The 18,969-nt window shown below is 44.3% G+C and overlaps 1 protein-coding gene across 1 annotated transcript in view; it reads right to left on the reverse strand.

The window, feature by feature from the left end:
• Positions 1 to 9,459: 9,459 nt before the first annotated feature.
• FBXL7 (F-box and leucine rich repeat protein 7) overlaps positions 9,460 to 18,969 on the reverse strand; it is a 154,252-nt gene continuing 144,742 nt past the window's right edge. The window contains exons 3-4 of the mRNA XM_015854444.3: positions 16,705 to 17,316; positions 9,460 to 12,542 (exon numbers count right to left, since the gene is read on the reverse strand). Coding sequence (XP_015709930.1) covers positions 11,806 to 12,542; positions 16,705 to 17,316 — 1,349 coding nt within the window. The 3' untranslated portion in view covers positions 9,460 to 11,805. The remainder of the gene's footprint in view (positions 12,543 to 16,704; positions 17,317 to 18,969) is intronic.

The following is an 18,969-nucleotide window of genomic DNA, read 5'->3' on the forward strand; positions in this document are numbered from 1 at the left end:
CTACTCCTTATAGATGACAGGAGGGAGAGAGACCTAAAAAGCACTGTGTCTTTGTGACTGGCTATTTCAGTTTCACTTCCCCACTTGTGGGAGTCCAACAGGGTACAAAACGCTCCTATTCAGCCAGTCTCTCTTCCAAGCAGATGTGAGCAGAGACATATTTGCCAGCTTACACCAGATCTGCTACAAGAGACACATTTATGGGAGAAAGGGGAAAGCAAAGTCTGTTTCTTATTTTTAATGGCTTTGTTGATGTGTTCTGTTCAAATGGGTCCTTAAGATACCGAGAAGAGTTATTTCTCCATTGCCTTTGTCTCGAGCTCAGTAACAGGCAGGCTTTCACTGCATTAGGTTCCTTCATAGATAATGGGGAACAGCAAAACTGAAAACTAAAATTAATCACAGGTGTTTTAAGGCATTGTCACAGCTCTGCATCTGAAAAGTTTGCAAGACTCCACCATAGAGCTATCGGAACTGACTCACGCACCGGACATTGTTACAGTGCTGAGGCACAGAACAGGTAGGAATCTCTTTTGCATTCATGTTTGTCAGATCACCTCTTTTATTAGGACTTCTCTTGCTCTTAGTCTTTTTTTTTTTTTTAGCTACTATTCAACACATGAGATTTCTGCAACAAATATTTACATAGTGCTATTTCCACTGGCTTTAAGGACAGCCCTTGGCTCGACCTCCTGTCCCTGGCTCCACCTCTGGAACCTCACAGGTCACCACAAGTTCTGCAAATGGCAGAAATCCCCACGTTCTGAGTCCCCTTACCAACAGTCCAGAAGCCCAACTTGGCTTCCTCTTGATTCAGGGGCTAGTGGGCAAGAGATAGAAAGAAAAGTAGTTGTACATGCACTGGGGAAAACTATACAGAAACATAACATTAAGCCAGGCATATGATGACTTATGAAGCAAAGCACCTGTATCCTTTTTGATTCAAATACAGAGACACCTTTGTTACACTCCTGCAGCAATAGTGCCTAAATATGCAGAGTACCCAGCCCCTAGGAAAATTTCCAGTGCCTACTTCCATGAAAGTCAGTAAAGAAGAATGTTTGCTCCTGACCAGACTGGGTTTTGCACTCTGGAGCTTAAGCATTTTGGAAAAGAGGGTGCCAAAAATCTTTAGATTGAAAGACTTTGAGGAACTCTTATGGTACTGCAACTGGGAAGTAGATGTGTGTTCTTTGTCAAGGATAGGCTGAGACAATATCGAAATATGGAAACAGACGCCGACTAAAGGCCTGTGTAGCTGAACGGTCTATCTGACAGTAGCCAAAAAACAGATGCCTGGAGAGAAGTGTAAGAATAGAGCAAGCATATTTTCCCAGAATAGTCTGCCAGGCTCCAACACTTTGTGCCGCAGGCATTTCCTGAGCCAGAGGTTGTCTGTTATATTTAATAGCTGCACAAAGACTTCTCCTCCATGAACTTGTCCATTCTTCTCCTGAACTGATGTGAACATTTGGCATCCACAGCATCCTATGGCAAGAGTCCAAGGCCTTAATACATGGCAGGCATAAAGCTACTTCAATTTGCTCTGAATCCACAACCTGCTAGCTTCATGTTATACCCCCTAGGTTTTACTTCTAAGTTAAGTGCAATGGTACATGTTCAGTTCCTTTCGTTCCTGAAGCTGTTCGTGATTCAGTGACCCAGTTATCCCTTCTCTGGACTGAGGCATCTGAGCCCACACTGTGATGCCACATGCAGCAGCCATCCTGCATCCTCTTCTAGCTCTGGTGGATCCTTTTCATGGTGGGGAGACCGCACACCAGAGGCGGGACCAAACCAGATGCGGGACTGAACAGCTCCTGATACAGAGCTGCATATTGACTGCTGGGTATCATGTTAGGAATTTTCTGTCAGCATTTCAAGACCTTGCTCTTGAGTGGTCACAGTTGTCCAGTGCAGTGCTCATAAAGCCAGGAGCTTGTTTCCTACTCACCGTGTGGCAGCTTTCATTCACACTGAGCATAACCTGCCACGTTCTCACTCGCTTCTGTGGTTTTCACATTGCTGTTGCTCATCTGTACCAGCAGTACTGTAAAAAACGTGCTACTCCTCACTAATCAGTCCCTTTTCAGCATATTTATGAATATATTGGAAGGCTGGTAACTTCTCTCCATTGTGAGAACTGATCATTTATGCCTAACATTTAGATTTTTTTAACCTTCCATCTCATCATCTCTCCACGAAAGACTTTTCCCTCTTATCTCTGGCTCCCTAGGAGTCTACACTGAGAGACCTCATTAAAAGTCTATTTGAAAATCCAAGTAGGTTGATTCAGATGCCTCCTGTCATGGCCGCAAGGGCTCCACCACTTCACATGTCCCTGCCAGGCCCAGGCTCAGGCCCCCACACCAGCCCCAGACTGTCAACCCTTCCCTAGCAAGGCGGCAGCAGAGCAGCAGTTGGGCAACTTCTCCCCACAGCCCTGCCCTGCCTAGCCATGGACCCTGGCCAACCTGTCCCCACCCCCAGGGAGGTGCCAGATGCTTGGGGCTGCCCCAGTGCCCCTCTGCCACACTCCTGGTGGTATGCCAGGTGGGCCTTGCCCAGCCCACTCATTGAACCACCAGCCTTCACGGTGCCCTGATAGGTTACCCCATTATTTGACAAATCCCGATGAGGACTGCTTGCCAGAGAGCTCTGTTTATTGTTCCCTATTGTCACATCTACCCATGTGCTCACTGTATATAAACTTTGTGATAGTTTTTGATTTGCCTTCTGACTGCACCAAAGCACACTTGAGTCCTAAGGGAGAAACTACCTTTTAAGCACAGGATAATACGTTTCTGCTGGTAACTCAGCTCGCAGTCCTGAATTCCTTTACTCTCTTTATTGGGAGTTTTGATGCCATTTTTCCATTCCCCCTCCCCCCCCCCTTTTTTTTTTTTCTGGCAGTAGAAGGGAGGCCACTTTATCCTACTCTCCAGTTTAACCTGCCAGAGGTTTATAAACTCCAAAGCTCAGGCTGCAAAGCCTTCTTGTACCCTCATCAATTTGCCTTACAAAAAGCAAACCAATGCTCAGAAATCAGACACCAGTCTGATCTGAAGATAAGCCAGTCTCATAATGTTTTTGAATGAGTTTCCCCTACAGATTGTAAATACCAAGCAACTCTAAAAGACTTTAAGAAAAAACACACACACACCATCTCAAGCATTACCAAGATAAGAGAATTGGAACTCCATGAAGCTTTGTGTACAAGGGAGTCAGGCTGGCGGTAGGGCAGATCAGATTTGCTTGAATTTATAGTTGCAAAATGTTCATGATTCTGATTATTTAGCTAAAACCATTAGAACCAAGTATTAGTCCTGGTACTAGTGCGGAAGATGCCTTTCTCCTTTAGGAAGATGTGGAGTGGGCACGTGGCAGCTTTTCATACTTTCAGCCACAGAAGGCCACTGTGCCTTGATCTTATATTGTATGCCATGCTCCTTGGATGGTGGAATGCAGGTTGGGCATGGAGCTGTTGACAAAGAAGCAACCTTTCAACAACCAGAAGTTAGAAGCTGCTAGAACTCAGTATGACAGGTATAAATAACCCACTTGCTACATTTACAGAAACTTCCAGACAGTCCACATAGAAAGCTTTGGTTGTACATTTGAGGTATGAGGTGTAGGAGAAACAGCATTGTTGTCCTTCAGCATGCCTACAGCATGAACCTCTCACCAGCCACACTGCACAGACCTACCACTCAGCTTCCGGGTGTCAGCTCCCAGTGGCAAAGAGCAGGACTGGAGCTGGGTTAAACCACAACCTGCTTGTCAGCTGGAGGCAGAGATGGTCAAAGAAAATTTGGATCATTTCTGTGCTGTCCAGGCACAGGAATATAACAGTGGAAGGGGCAAAAGCCATATCAGCACCGCTACAGCAGTATCACTGAGCAACTGTATACAAATTCACCAGCAGCCCTATCCTATACTGGAATCAGTAAAAGCTCTTGTAGCTCATGACAGATGTGCACCTGATTTTCTACTATGCTATTCTGACGATGGATTTTAATTATCAGAATATATCAACATTGCCCCCCCCCTCCCCTTCAAGTTGATTCATCACGTAGTTTTATATCACGCTAAGAACGAGCATTGGAAAGCGTTGTCTTTACTGACATTGATGCATACTTTCTACCTCCAGTGTGAAATGTGAGCAAGATTTGGCCACTGAGAGGTCACTGACTTGCAGTTAATCACCTCAGTCCATCACCCGGACTGCTGCCAAGCAAATGAACTTATCCAATGAACACTGATCCACTCACCACTTGCATTACCCGTGTCAACAGAGGTAGAATATCTCAGCCTCTCACAGGAGCTTGGATTTCTCTCCAAGGTCAGAAGAGGAAAGGAAAGAACAACACAGAGAAAAGGTCTGCTTCTTCACCAGAGTTGGTGTTGAAGTTAGTGCTTGTTCCTGTAGTTTACCTTCAGTAAACCAAAAGAGGCTTCACTCAATAAAGGAATGGATCATTATAAAGCACAGTCCTTCAAGGTTTGCCTTCATAATGCTCATGCTCTTTTCTCTTTTCAGTGCAAAGCCCAGTTTAAAATGGCATTTTTCATTGTTCATCCTAACTATAGAATCATAGATGGCCTGCGTTGAAAAGGACATCAAAGATCATCCAGTTTCAAACCCCCTACCATGTACAAGGTTGCCAACCACCAGACTAGGCTGCCCAGAGCCACATCCAGCCTGGTCTTGAATGCCTCCAGGGATGGGGCATCCACAACCTCCTTGGGCAACATGTTCCAGTGTGTCACCACCCTCTGAGTGAAAACCTTCCTCCTAATATCTAACCTAAACCTCCCCTGTCTCAGTTTAAAACCATTCCCCCTTTTCCTATCACTGTCCACCCTCATAAACAGCCAATCCCCCTCCTGATCATATGCTCCCTTCATGCAGGAGCATGATGCTGTTTTGTGGACTTGCTATAAGCAACTTCAAAAGAAACTGAGAGCTAACAACCTATGACTATACCACAAGTAGAAAACAAGCAAAAGGAACTCGTCCTACCTAGCAGTCTGGGTTCTCTGTCTCTTTTATCACCACAGTGCAAAAAAGGCATAGGATGAGGTATTTTTTAATTGTTTTGGCAAACCAGGAAGGCGAGCATTAGTATTTCCCTGGAGCCTCTCAGCAGCACAGCCCTCTGGGATCCCACTCTGTCGCATGTGTCGGTGAATGGAGCAGAATGCAGGGATGCAATCAGGCAGCTCAACTCCATATCTGACTGCAGGAACACACAGTATGTAGTAGGAAAGGAGACCATCTAAGGACAGACATTTTGGGTTTGCAAGGAAGACGTTATCACTGCCAGTGGTGTGATACATGCACACTCCTCAGTGTAATTCAAGTCCAGAAAACTGTTCTTTTTTTAAAGTACTTTCAAAGAATCATAGAATCCTGGAATCACCAAGGCTGGAAAAGACCCACAGGATCACCCAGTCCCATCATCCACTCATCACCAATAGTTCTCACTAAACCATATCCCTCAACAATACATCCAAACATTTCTTGAACACCTCCAGGGTTGGTGACTCCACCACCTCCCTGGGCAGCCAATTCCAGTGCCTGACCACTCTTGCAGAGAAGCAATATTTCCTAACGTCCAGCCTGAACCTCCCCTGGCACAGCTTGAAGCCATTCCCTCTAGTCCTATCACCAGTTACACAGGAGAAGAGGCCGACCCCCAGCTCACTACAACCTCCCTTCAGTAGTTATAGAGAGCAATAAGGTCTCCCCTGAACCTCCCCTTCTCCAGGCTGAACAATCCTAGCTCCTTTAGCTGCTCCTCATAAGGCCTGTGCTCCAAACCCCTCACCAGCTTTGTTGCCCTTCTTTGAACACCCTCCAGGGCTTTCAAAGCATAGAACATAGCATGATCAGAAAACCAGAGCAAATCCTGGGCATCAAATGGAGACAAACTGAGATTAATAAACTTACAGAAATATTTTACTAGATGCGGTAAAGTCAGTTTGCCTGTTGCTGAGGATATATCCTTGATATAAGACAAGTGATAAAGATCTGGAAACACTTGAGAAAGAATAAAAAATTGTACACCATGAATGATCTCTTGCGTATCGCAGCTAGAAAATGAGTCTTTTCAAATCTCAGTTATCTGTCTGCTGAGGCCATCGTATGAATGAAGTATATTCAAGAAGTAATGGAAACTCCTCAAGAATGGCCATTTACTTGATTGTTAAAAAATATTTTAGGAACCACCAAAGACAGACAGTGCAATATGAAACTGTTAAAAATATTCATTCCTTTTGGCACAAATCCATTCTTGCCTTCTCTCTCATCTTTTAAAGATGGCTTTTTCCATTTTTACCATTCATGTGAGACTGAGGCTACGGCAGTGTTTCTTTTAAAAACAAAGGGAAAGCAATCCATTCTAAACCCAAGAAGACAGTGACTTTAGTCATAGAAATAACAGTGAAGGTTTCTCTTTTGCATCAGAAGTATCAGGGGTGCTTGGAAAAGCTTGTTTTTTTCTCTCCTTCTTCCTCTCCCACTCATTCTTCTCTCCTCATCCCTCTTTCTGGTCCCTCTGGTTCTCCCGCTGGTGTCTGTTTTGTAACTTTTCTATTTATAATGGCTTAATTTGAGCTATCTATGGCCAACTGGATTGTTGCACTCATAATATTGTATTAAAAATGTGTATTAGCAGAGACTACTTGGAAACGATTTCCATTCACAAGTGTGAGTCTAATATGCACCTCCATGATCATCCAGAGGACAAGGGAAAAATGGCTTGATTCTTCTGTCCAGATCTCACAGAAAACAAAAACAGAGGAAAAATCTGCTCTGAAGCACACAGCTCTACAGCAGGGGTGCATGAAAATAAACATCCCTCAACAATTTTATGGAGAAAATTGATTTAATCTGTTTAATAGTACGCAGCAGCACAGTCCAATCCAAAGTGTTTTTGTTAAGCTAAATTTGAATTCTGATGTCTACTGCCTGGCAGTAACTTGAACCTATTATTATTATACCCTTTAGCAGTCATCAAAAGGACAGGAATTTGACCCTCCACAGATGCCTGAACCGAGGCAGAAGAACTGGTGCTGCTGAAACCCACTGCAGCAGGAAGCGTGGGTATTACCAAACTGCCTTGCCACCCTTCTTCTCAGTAGATGACCTTGCACAAAGATGTGAAGGCAGAAAAAGAGACTGAGGTTGACATGCAGGCCCCAGTATACATTTGCAAAGGCAAAAGGTCTACTTATAAAGCTTTTCCCCCTTCAAAAAACATTATAAAGGGTAGATATTGGATGTATCAAATCCAAAATTATGATTTCATTTCTGAAATACTGTTTCAAATTTGAGACACACTAAAAGAAAGAGTTTGCCAGCCTTGCTCTGAGCCTTCCCTGGAGGGAGTACACTGTATTTACTTAATGTTCAGGCCATTTTCTTCATGCTTCTGCTCCTGCCCCAAACATCATTCCTCAATACTTGACTCACATTCTCTCTCTGATCCAACACTCCCTGTCCAACAAATCATACAAGCCCAGTTCTCCTAGCCCGACCCAATTTCTTTGTTGAAAATCATTCAGTCTCATCTCAGATGCAGTCAGTCCTGTTGCCAGAGAAATTTCCTTCATCGCTCTATTGTCCCAGTTCTCCAAATTTTGTCTTTCAACCCTGCCCTGACTTTCCAGGCAGCTTCCACATAATTCAGGTCGTTTTGTCCTTCACACTGCCAGAGTGATAAATGCCTCACAGCTTCGCCAAATCTCTGCCTCACCAGACTACGAGCCTCATCATATCTGAGCATGGTCCTCTTCTCCCCGATCACGGAGTCAGAGATATCTGAAGACATGTACTGCAGCTAAACTAGGGTGAATTTTAATGGGAGATTAGTAAGACGCATCCTTGTCCCGAAGCTGACCTCCTGGCAAGGCTCATACTCTTGCTCCAAAGGCCATGGAGGAGATGGAGAGCAATGGACCGTTTTCAAAAGAAAGGTCACCAAGAGTTTACCGTGAGCAAAACGACATTTCCTTCTAGCTTTATTTACAGAGCCAGATGAACCATTTCAACTAACATTTTCAGACCCAGCATGGGAAGTTTCAGCCTGAACAGCTAAACTGAGAAACTATAAAAAGCTGAAGGCAGGGAGGAGCCGTTTGCTACCAGCTCTCTCACAGAGCTTTTCCCCTTGTAACTAACATTGGCAGCAGTGGGGCAGCCAGTCTGCAGTCCAAATGGTCACTACATTTCTTTTTAATGAGGCTTTGGACCTGCTTCAAGCCTTGTCTAAAATTAGGCCTTTTACTAGCTTTTTAAGTTTTCCAGTTCAAAGGGCAGATGTTTTGTCAAACCATTACTGAAAGGTTACAGACCGAGGTTCTAAAGAAGGCTCACGACATCCAACAGAAGCTGTTTCGCATTTTGTGGGAAGCTAAAAGAGCATAGCTCAAAAAGGCAAAAGTGTTGTACTTCACATTAATTGCACACTGCTGACCTCGGGAATACAGTTCTGCTTTTTCTTAATGAAAACCAAGGGAATGAGAAAAATAAATAGCTAGATACAGAGCTCTGGGTATAAGCACAGTGCATGGTGACTTAGACACACCCTTTCAGAGACCTCTTTCTGCATGACACAAGCTATTGCAGAGTCGTAAACACGGTTGCTTGCCTCAATCAGATCACTGCATGCCGGGGCAGAGCAGACAAAGCCTCACTGCCTCAGCCTGAATGGTATGGTTCAAGAATCAGCAATGTTTTTGCTCAGGAAGTTGGTAGTCTTTGCCAACCTCAAACTGGAACTACAACACGTGATTCATCTGCTGCATCTACCCCAGCAAACTCAGCTCTAGATATGCTATTTCATTTTCCTTTCTGGTTGTGCCACGTTACAAACAGACATTGGAAAAAGGTTAGAAGTCCAAATGAACAAGCTGTATCAATAAGTTCAACTCTCATTTTCTTGAAATACATAGCACTCTCAGAGTGGCAGATCAGATGGTGTAAATCTGTATAGTAAAGTGCTTGGCTTTGAAAAATTACTTTCATTCATTCTCCACAAGTGCTCCCCAGAGTGTGTTTTCCAGAAGAAACATGGCACTAATAAGTAAGCGCTTTGCCCTTTTACTTTTCAGAACAAGTGTGTTAGCTTGTCTTTAATTCAGAGCAGAGGCCCTCCTGGACCTTTCATTCGTGAGCTTTTTACATGCTGTTTTTTCTTTTACTTACACTTCCAGTTACTGATTACGTCCCAGAGTAAAGAAGAACCTCGTGAGGAAAATAGAATTTTAAAGAAGCAGATAGGCAGAACCATAACCTGTACAAATCCTCTGTTGTTTTTATAATCACCCACCTACTTGTTGCGATGATTTGTTAATTTGTCTGCTTGGTTTCAAGAAAACAAAGTTTTACAAGTATTTAGTCTTCTCATTTTCACAATAAGCTGACCAATTACTGCAAATGACAATGTACGCTCATCAGTTACCAATATATTGCTTTATTTCTTGGTAGCAAATTAAGGCTTTATAGTGAGATTTGTACAGTACAGGCCAATTTAAACATCAGAAACCTTAAAAACCATGTAGCACTACTCACTCAATTTAGCTTAGCCAGAAAAGTAGACTTTTATTTATTTTTTTCCTAATAAACAGTTAAATGTTACTAATGAGGCCTTGTATTTCATGAGTGCAAATGGCTCTAAATCCCACCATCTTCAGGAACGGGCTTAACATTTAACTGTTCTTGGGATCGTTTTCAGATAAAGGATAAACAGTATAGCTGGCTCGGATAAAATACACTGTAATACTGGCTTGAAAAAGAATCTCTAATTTTAAAAACACAGAAAGGAAAACTAAAGGGATGTTAACTGGTCAAAGGACAGGGTTACTCTCTGCTACCTGCTGACCAGTAACAGTAGCAAAAACAAAATCGTGTTCCTTGGCCTTCCTCGCTTTAGTACAGTCTCATTTGTAATTCACAGGTGGTGACATACCAGAAGTTAGGGAACTCCAAACTGGAGGAACATACGTATGTTACAGGACTTTCTGCACAAGGAGGACAAGTTCCCTCTGCAGGGACGTGCCCAAAGCATTGCTCTTTTGTAATCTGAGAGAGCACTGCTGCAAGTATTTCCTCAGCAATTATGTATTTTTCGTGAGCATGTGGATTTTCACTTCATATCAATGATTTTATGAGTGCTGTCTGGAGATGATGGAACTACTGCTTATGAAAACCAGACACGGTGCTTCCCTTCTTATGTTCTCTACCAAGACATTTATAGCATTTGAGATGAATGTATAAATTCACAATGCTGACTGTATGGATTCACCTGTCAGTCACACAGAGGGGGCCTGCCTGAAAATATCATCACCCCTCACATCTCTGGCTTCCAGATCTGAGCAGTAAATGCGAAACTGCAGAGAAACAGCTGCCAGAAAACGGTGAAGAAAGGAACCATGAAATGACCCTGTCCTCTGAGGAAAGAGGCGGCAGAGGGGGAATCCCCAAGTCCTGCTTGCTCTCGCATGAGCAAGAGTGACCGTGAGAGTGCAGTGGGCTTGCAGTGTCACACGGCAATGCTGGCGCAGTAATTCCTTGCTGAACAGCAGCCAATTATCCAGCTTTTGGGAACACATGCAGACAAGGTTTCACAAAATGAAACCTCTGACGTGAATAACATTCTAAGCCCCTCTCTCTCCCAGGATGTCACTTAACAGCAAGCTAACCTCTTTGAAGACCTGAGATCAGCCATCTACCTGCTAAACTAGAAGGCCACAGAAAAGAGTGAGGTTTCTATGTATACTAAGGCACATACTGAATGCACCTCAAGGCACATGCCTGAGTTGTGCAGAGAGAGGCAGCTGCTGAAGAGGCACCGTGAAGGAGCAGGCAGACATTCTGGTGACAGCAGTACATTGCAGTAATAGGCACAGCCCTGTGTCAGTCATTCTTCAGCATCACAGGGTCCCCAGTGTACTGCAGTGTTAGCTCAGCTTGTTGCAGAATTGTAATAGCCTCTCAGACAGACTTGCTGGCTTCCCCCTTTGCAACACCACCAATAGTTCACCTGTTTTCCCTCACTCATGTGAAAATATGACTGCTTATCAGGCCCAGAAGCTGCTACTACATGTGCAGGTGAAGACAGATTTAGAACCAAGTGATGGTACATAATTGACCTGGAAAAAAGCTTTCCATGAGAAGCTATGCTTCAGCACAATCTCCAGGCTCATGCAGGGGAGTGCTCAGTAATGGCCAGTAGGTCTTTTCTGACTCAGTGAAGTATATTTATGAACATCATCCAGTATTTCCTGAGGAATTACAATGAGTGGCTACCAAGGAAAAACTGGTTGGAGATAAGGGGATGCTTTATCAGCCATATTGGAAAAATTGGGGAACAGAGACATATATTGCATAGTCAGCTTTAAGAGCACAGCTGGAATTCAGATGTGTTTGACACAGCTTAGTAGCCTTTCCAAAGGAGGGATTATGTGCTGTTTCCTTTGGAGGTAGCTACATTAGCTTGGGACAAGATCATGGCTATTACGGAAATAGCACCCCGCTAGGGATGCTGAGCACTCACTGGTCGTGTGTTAAGGCAGCCTCTCAACAGAGACCCTTAAAAAGTGGTCAGACGGCACCTTAAAAAGTGATCATATAAAAAGCAAACAAAATAGTCCTCTAGAAACGCTCCCTCACCAACAACATACAAGAAAAGCTGACTCCCGTGAGCTACAAAAAAAACCAGCATTACTGAATATGGGAGCGTGTGTTTATACATCAGTGTTTTTAATACTGCATTGTAACATCAGAGGCGGAGTATCCTTTCAGAAGAAGGCAGGGTTGGTGTGCTCTATAATACAGCGCTTGCAATGTCGTTTAACAAATCGCAGAGCATCCACAGAAACATCGCAGTCCTGAACATTCAGCATCTGCAGGTCAAAACAGTTGGCAGCTACAATCTGGAGGCCCTGTCCAGTGATGCTCTCACACGATTTCAGGCTGAGACGCTTCAGGTTGAAGCAGTTGAGGGCTAGAAACTCCAGGCCGGTGTCTGAGACCAGAGGGCACTTGCCAATATCAAGTGATTTGAGTTTTGTGCAATTTTTGGCGAGGTACTCCACGCCATGGTCCGTGATGCCCTCGCAGCCCCGCGCATTGAGGTAGCGCAGCTTGCTGCAGTATTTGGCTATGTAGCGGATGCCCACATCTGTGATCCGGCCGCAGTGGGCGATGCTTAGGTATCGCAAGCGCGACTCCAGCTTGGCTATCTCCCGCATGCCGAAGTCACTGACAAAGCGACAGTCACTCACGCTCAGTTCCTTAATGGAGGTGCAGTAAATCATCAGGTAGCGGAGACCCTCGTCGGTGATGCGGACACAGCGGCGCAGGTACAGGTGGGTCAGCTGAGTGCAGTGGGCGGCAATAGTGTGCAGTCCTTCATCCTCCAGGACAAAGCAGTCCGTCATGTCCAGGTAGCGGATGGAGATTTGTTTGCCGTGTAAGGGAGACAGCTTGATGGAGGCTTCGCGAGTCAAGCTGATGCATGTTACTTTGGAGCAGCCTGTGTGGAAAAGCAGTCAATTTCAGCAAACAGTAAGGATAAAACAAACAGCAAGACCAGAAAGGTGCACATGGTATGGCATGCTAGATGCCATGAAGGCATCTTCCAGAGCAGATATCTACAAGAGCAGCCATCCTGACCAACTAGCCTGGGCTTGCTGCTATGTGTCCCTGTACCTGGGCAAAGACACTTCATTGGAGTTGTGATGTTTCTTTGGATTTTGAGGACCAGCCAATTTGACCACAAGCCGATTTTGCCCACATGCCAAAGGTGAAATAATGGCCTTAGGTTTACTTAGGGACACTCAACAGCATGTTACTACAATAGAAACTGTCAATTTGAGAAAATGGTATTTCTTGAGAACCATGAAGCTTTTGGATCAGAGACACTCTCACTGCTGACTGGTTGAGCTTGTAATGCAACAGCAGAGGATCTGGCACCATCAAATCCTGTGATAAAAAGGGAGACAAACCCCACAAACAGTCTAAAATGCATCTGGGGAACAGATGTGAATCCAGCCCCAAGCCCACAATGCAGGAAGATGCAAAACTATGGCAAGACCATGGGTCTGCAGAAGGGTGGAGATTTGAGTAACCTAACGAGAATGGGGAGAGACAGCAGGAGCTGACTTGTAAGGGCATGGAAGGACATGAACAGACACAGAAAAGAATTATTTGAAGTGTGAAAGTCTGGCCACAAATGGATAAAACCAGACTAGAGGAGCAAGACCAGACCTTGCAAGGAAAAAGATTAAAGGGAAAAACATGCTCACAGACTTTCTCCATTTTTGTATACTGGTGAATGATAGCTTTTTTGGAAAGTGCTGTTTCTGCTCCATTACAAACTTGCAGTCTCAGGCTACTGAAGAGAAATACTTAACCGTGTCCTGTTCAGGTGGGCTTACTGTCTAGAAACAGCTGCAAGGAAGAAGGGAGAGTTGGCCTGCAAGTGATCAAGGCCCAACAGCTTCAGCCGCAAATGTCTACTCAAATTCTGCAGCTTATACCTGAGGAGGTGCCCTCAGGAAAGGATAGAAGGAGCTTTTTCTGTATTGCTGAAACACTGGCCAAAAGCAATGAACTGAGCCATGAAAAGGCAGAAGATTTAAGATGACAGCCTTACAGCCCCATGGATCATAAACGCTTCACAGCTCCAGTAATCTGAAAAAAAAAAAAAAAAAAAAAAAAAGGCATGCCAATCTTTGTATGAAGATCACCTCAAGAACTCGGATGATCTAAACCCATACCACTTGATACTACAGGTCTTGTTCAGACATTTACTAGAAGGATTGAATATGCTTCAGAAAAAGGAAAAAAAAAAGAAGATAGTCTGAGTATTTCAGGATATTTCTGGATATGCTGGCCAGAACTCAGTTTTCTGATTTGCTCAAGTGAGAATGAAAGGCTGATGAGGTAGAGGAGAATGTTTAGTCTGCTGTGGATCCAAGAAAGGGGAGAACTTTAATGACCACAATTAAACAGTGAATAGGTCAGAAGGATCTCAGCAGGGCTGGAGTCAGGGTGTGTAAGTGTGTAATCACTGCCTGGGTAAGCTCAGCATCGTCTTGTCTAGTTACTTTGGCTACAGTGCTAGATATTTCATGGAAAGGATATTCAAAATGGTTCCACCAGAGGAAGAATCCACACTGATAAACAACTACCTGAATTTTAGGCAAAATGACAGGTTTTTCAGTCTGTAACAATTTTTCTGTCCTAAATAATAAAAAGAAAATGTAAGAACAAAACTCTTGTAGCAGGATTTTCCATAAAGGAAGTCAAACTGATTTTTAAAACGGAGGAGTAACTTCCAAACAGATTAAAAAATTCTTGGCAAGCGTGTTAGATAATAATTTGCAGTGAAGCTCAACCAGCTTCTGGAGATATCTCAGACTTGCCCACAAAGTGGATGTTGAAAGTGACGGAACTTCCACTGTGGAGAGCTCTGGAAGTTAATAAGAACGTCTGGTTTTGACATTAAAGATTTTGGTATGTTCTTGCTGCCAAATAGCCATCCAAGGAGGAGAGGGATTCATGTGAACTGGGTTTTAACTAACTGGCTACAAGTACAGCATTAGCCTCCAGCACAAGTGCCCAACCTTTCTTGTTCACTATAAAACCAGATCAGTGAACTCTTTCAGTGCTGAGAATTGCCCAAACATGGATGCAAGCCTTGTCCTCCTAATTACTCCCTGTATTGATTACAGAAGCAAACTTCTTACATGAGATTTCCTAATTGTAGCCAAAATTCATCCAAGGCCCTAGAATGAAACCCCATTTCAGACAAAGTCCAGGGAGAGTCTGTACAGCAATTAAAACTGCTGTTTGAAATCTTGTTCCTGGAATTCTTTTAATAAAGCATTCAGCTATGACAGTAAGAGCAGGGTGTCTCTTTTCTCCCCCCTTCTTTTTGGCCTCCCCTGACATACCTTCTTTTTAACACTTATTTCCCAAAGAGAAATAAAAGAGCAGCTCTGGCATAGCTTGAGGCACGGCTCAGCAAGGCAGGTAAGTTCTTTCAGCAACTGCCTCGGCACTACAATGCTGACTAATGAGAATCTGGCCCCCCAGCCTTTGAGGAAGAAGATGGCTTTTCCTGTTTTAAGTTCAGGAATCATTCCTTCTGTTTGAGAAAATGGAGAGGAAAAAAAAAGAATGAGGGCAAGCGAATTTGCTTTACAACAAAAATCCCCAGAGACGGACAAAAAGACATGTTAAGAAACAGTCTGAATCTTTCCAACAGCATCACTATGCTCATCCATGGCTTTCTCTTGCTCTGGTCATTAAGGTGTTGCTCACTAAACCAATTATGCTTTCTTTTACCTCAAACCTGTTTTCCCTCTTCACAGCTCACCCTCAGCTCAGCAATTACACTTTTCCTGTGTCTCCAGAGCCAGAATATTTGGGCTAATGAACTCTCCATACCACACGAGAGGATGTATGTAAGAGAAGCATAAATATGCATGGGATATAGCCAACCTTCAAAGTGATATGTAGCTCCAGGTTTAAATCACACAGGCATACACATTTACTCCTGCTACTGGAGATGCTTCAACCTGAATGCATGGTAGCAACCCCCAGCTGTTGTCTGCATGTGCTGACAGCAGCTAATTCAGATATAACCTGACTGTGAATAGACTCTCTGGGACAGAATCCCTAATCAATTGTCAACAGCAGACAGAAGTCACAAAACAAGTGAATACTTTTGGTTTGTTGCTATTTGTTTTGATGTTACCTTGACACTCTGCCATCCTGGGAATTAGTAAGTAAGCAAGAGTTGGAAAAATCAGTTTAAAAGAAAAAAAAGAAAAAGAAAAAAGAGAGCAAACCAATGGGCACCATCTGAGAAATCTTTAGAATAATCAGCTTATCTGGGCACAAGTGACTCATCAACATTGTTTGCAACTCCTACTTTGCTCTGCTTGTAATATCGCCACCAATACCTCTGCAATAGCAAATCTGGAAATCTGGTCTAGCTGATTATTATAAACATTTGACTGATAACAAAGCAAGATGGCAAAATAAATACTGACATTCAAATTTACTTTGGAGATCTGCTTGAGTGCATCCTTTTAATTAAACACCAACATATTCTCTGAGAGGAAATTGTGTGTAGCTGACCTTGGGAAAAAGAAATAAATATCTTCTATCCCCAGACACATCTGGGGAAAACTTTCTAAAACATTTCTGCTGATCTAAACAGCAGCAGTGATATATTGCAACTTCAGTGAAAGGATGAAGTCTCTAAGCAAGTGTATAAGCTATAAAAGAAAGTCTCAGCTAGCTACATCTGGTTAAAATAGGAACAGGAATAGGAAACTACAAGACTTTGAAGTTTCCCTAGGAATGACAGTTGATATTTATACCTAGACAAAAGCCTAGCACAGGCTGCTTTATGCAAACATCTAGAAGTACCCCAGCTGTCTGGATGGCTCATCTCTGTTAGCATGCCTCCATCAGAGCGAGTCTGCCTGTGAACTGCTGCTGGCATGTGGGGCACTGAGATTCTGGTGGTGCCCAGCACGCTGGAACAGTGTGAGCATATCTGTATTCCTAACTTGAAATGTAACACAGAAAAGGGGAGCATGCAGTTTTGGGGAGCAGATCAGTGACTAGCATGAGGCTTTCAGACTCCCAGGCATCCATACTTAAATATTTTGTGTTACCTGACACATCCAGATGCTCCAGGTTTGGACACAGTGACACGACATCAAAGACTGCCTCGTTGGAGATATTATAACAGCCAGACACCTCCAGCCGCCGCAGTTCCGGACAGCACTGAGCAATGGTGTAGAGTCCTCTGTCTGTGAGCCGCCTGCAGCCACTAACAATTACTGTCTCCAACATGAGACATACGTTGGGTGTATCCTGACAAAGCCTCCGCGTCAGCACTTTAAGTGCCCTGTCCACATTGATGGTCTCGCCGGTCAGGCGTATAGTCCTCCACAGCCGGGGGTCCCAGGCGAGGTTGTACCAGCGGCGGCACACGCGGGCACAGCGGCACAGCTGGTTGGTGGGCAGGAAGGAGAAGATGTGGATCATGGATTGGTCGGGCAGCCGGTCGATGTGGGACTGCTCCTTCTGCTGCTTGGCTGCCAGCCGGATGAGGGGGTGTGTGAGGCGGGTGGGAGGGGGAGAGTGGACCATGGCCACCGTTTCCCCAGTGACTGAGGATGATGAAGTAGAGGAACCTCGACCATTCTGGAAACCGGGAGACGTCGGTGGGAATATCAGTGCTGGACTGGGCGTGCTGAGTGTCCGCATGCTCAGGTCGGAATCTGGAAGACAAAATGCAGGATTTCAGCAAGCAGCCATTTTACCAGACAGAGGGAGGACACACAAGATCTCAGAAACACTCCCAGGGCATGTTCTCAAAGCACCGCTCACCTTGGTGCTGACTGCCCAACGGCACTAACAGAGGGCAGGCTGTGGGCTCAAGCCTTAAGGTAAAGAGGAGACAGCGGTAGAATCCCAGAGATTTCACACTGTTATGCTTATGACTAAACGGCACAGGAAACATTGAAAATAACATTCAATACAGAGAGTAAATGCAGTAAGCTCTGCAGCAGCTGGGCAGCTGGGGGCTGCTCAGGGAAGTATGCAGCCATCCTTTGCCTCTTTGCTCCTCCAGGCATTCAATGAGAAGCCAAGAGCAGTTTAGGAGGCAAACGCTGCTTCATTCACCAGGCCTGGGCAGATGGGAAAAACACAGCCCCTGCAGGTATTTTCCCTGTGTCTTTAAAGTTCATTTCTCCTTCATGCAAACCAGGAGTTCAACCGAGAATCTAGCAACTGGCTCTGCGGGGTGTTGGCTGTGCTGCTTCTTGCCTCCAGAAAGGCACTCCTGTCCAAAGGGAGATCATGAACTCTGGTCACATTTAGCACAGAAGAGCAAGCGGCAGGGAAACAGCATGCCTGGAGCTTTGTTACAGAACCACTGCACAATGTTTACACCATCTTTTTCCTAGTGCTATTGTCAGGTCAAAAGCAGCTAACCCAATACCACACAAAACAATTTACTCCTTCTTTATCCTCTCATGGGCACAAAAATAAAGGGCGTGTGCTACAAAGAAGGCCTGACTTCAACAGAAGTTCATTTCAACAGTTTTGTGTTTCTGCTGATGTTGCTGCCTAAAAGTCTTGTCTACTCCTTCTCCCAGCTCTTTATGCCACACAACGTAACATAAAGTAATAGATGGAGACAGCCAGGTGGTATTTCTGGGAGTCAAACAAATGCCACAGATGATATGCTGAGAGATGAATGCTGCCACAGAGCTCGCTCGTTCCCTCTCTGACCTGTCCACACTGATAGCAACAGAAATTCCAACTCTAACCTTTCCACATTGACCACAACAGGCATTTCTTTAAGGAGAAAAGCACTGTACAGATGAATATAGAAACCAAAACACAGCACCCAGCAGAATAAAAAGAATCATGAATGCAGTAAGAACAGTGGTTTCACAACATCAAGATTTGCACCGCGGTGCATCTTTCCCTATCACTTCAGAGTTCAGACATTTCAGGGAAGCATGCAAAGCCATTTCCTTAAGTAACACTGGCTCTGAGCTTCGTAACTGTGCAGCACTGATTCAGGCTAAGCAGGGTGCATCCTGAAATGCATTCAACAAACCTACCCAAATCCACATTTAGGCAGTTTTTTACATTAACTACGTCTTGGTTGAATTTGATCAGTGATACACAGGTTTTCCCATTGAGCATTTAGCTTTCACTTCACCCAGCACAGGCTTGGTCTCACCTCACTACAGCAGCGGCAAACACAAGATTTGCATTTTCTGTGCGTATATGAGGGTGAGATGCACAACTCCTTGGTTGGAGAAACCAACACACAAAGTGCTCAAGGCCACCTTAGCTCAGCTGAAGACATCAAAATCACCATCTTCCACTGTGAAGAGAGAACCCTCACTACACAG

The sequence above is a fragment of the Coturnix japonica genome, chromosome 2 (genome assembly GCF_054131305.1).
Source record: "Coturnix japonica strain WE chromosome 2, WE-NBRP24, whole genome shotgun sequence".
NCBI classification, from domain to species: domain Eukaryota; kingdom Metazoa; phylum Chordata; class Aves; order Galliformes; family Phasianidae; genus Coturnix; species Coturnix japonica.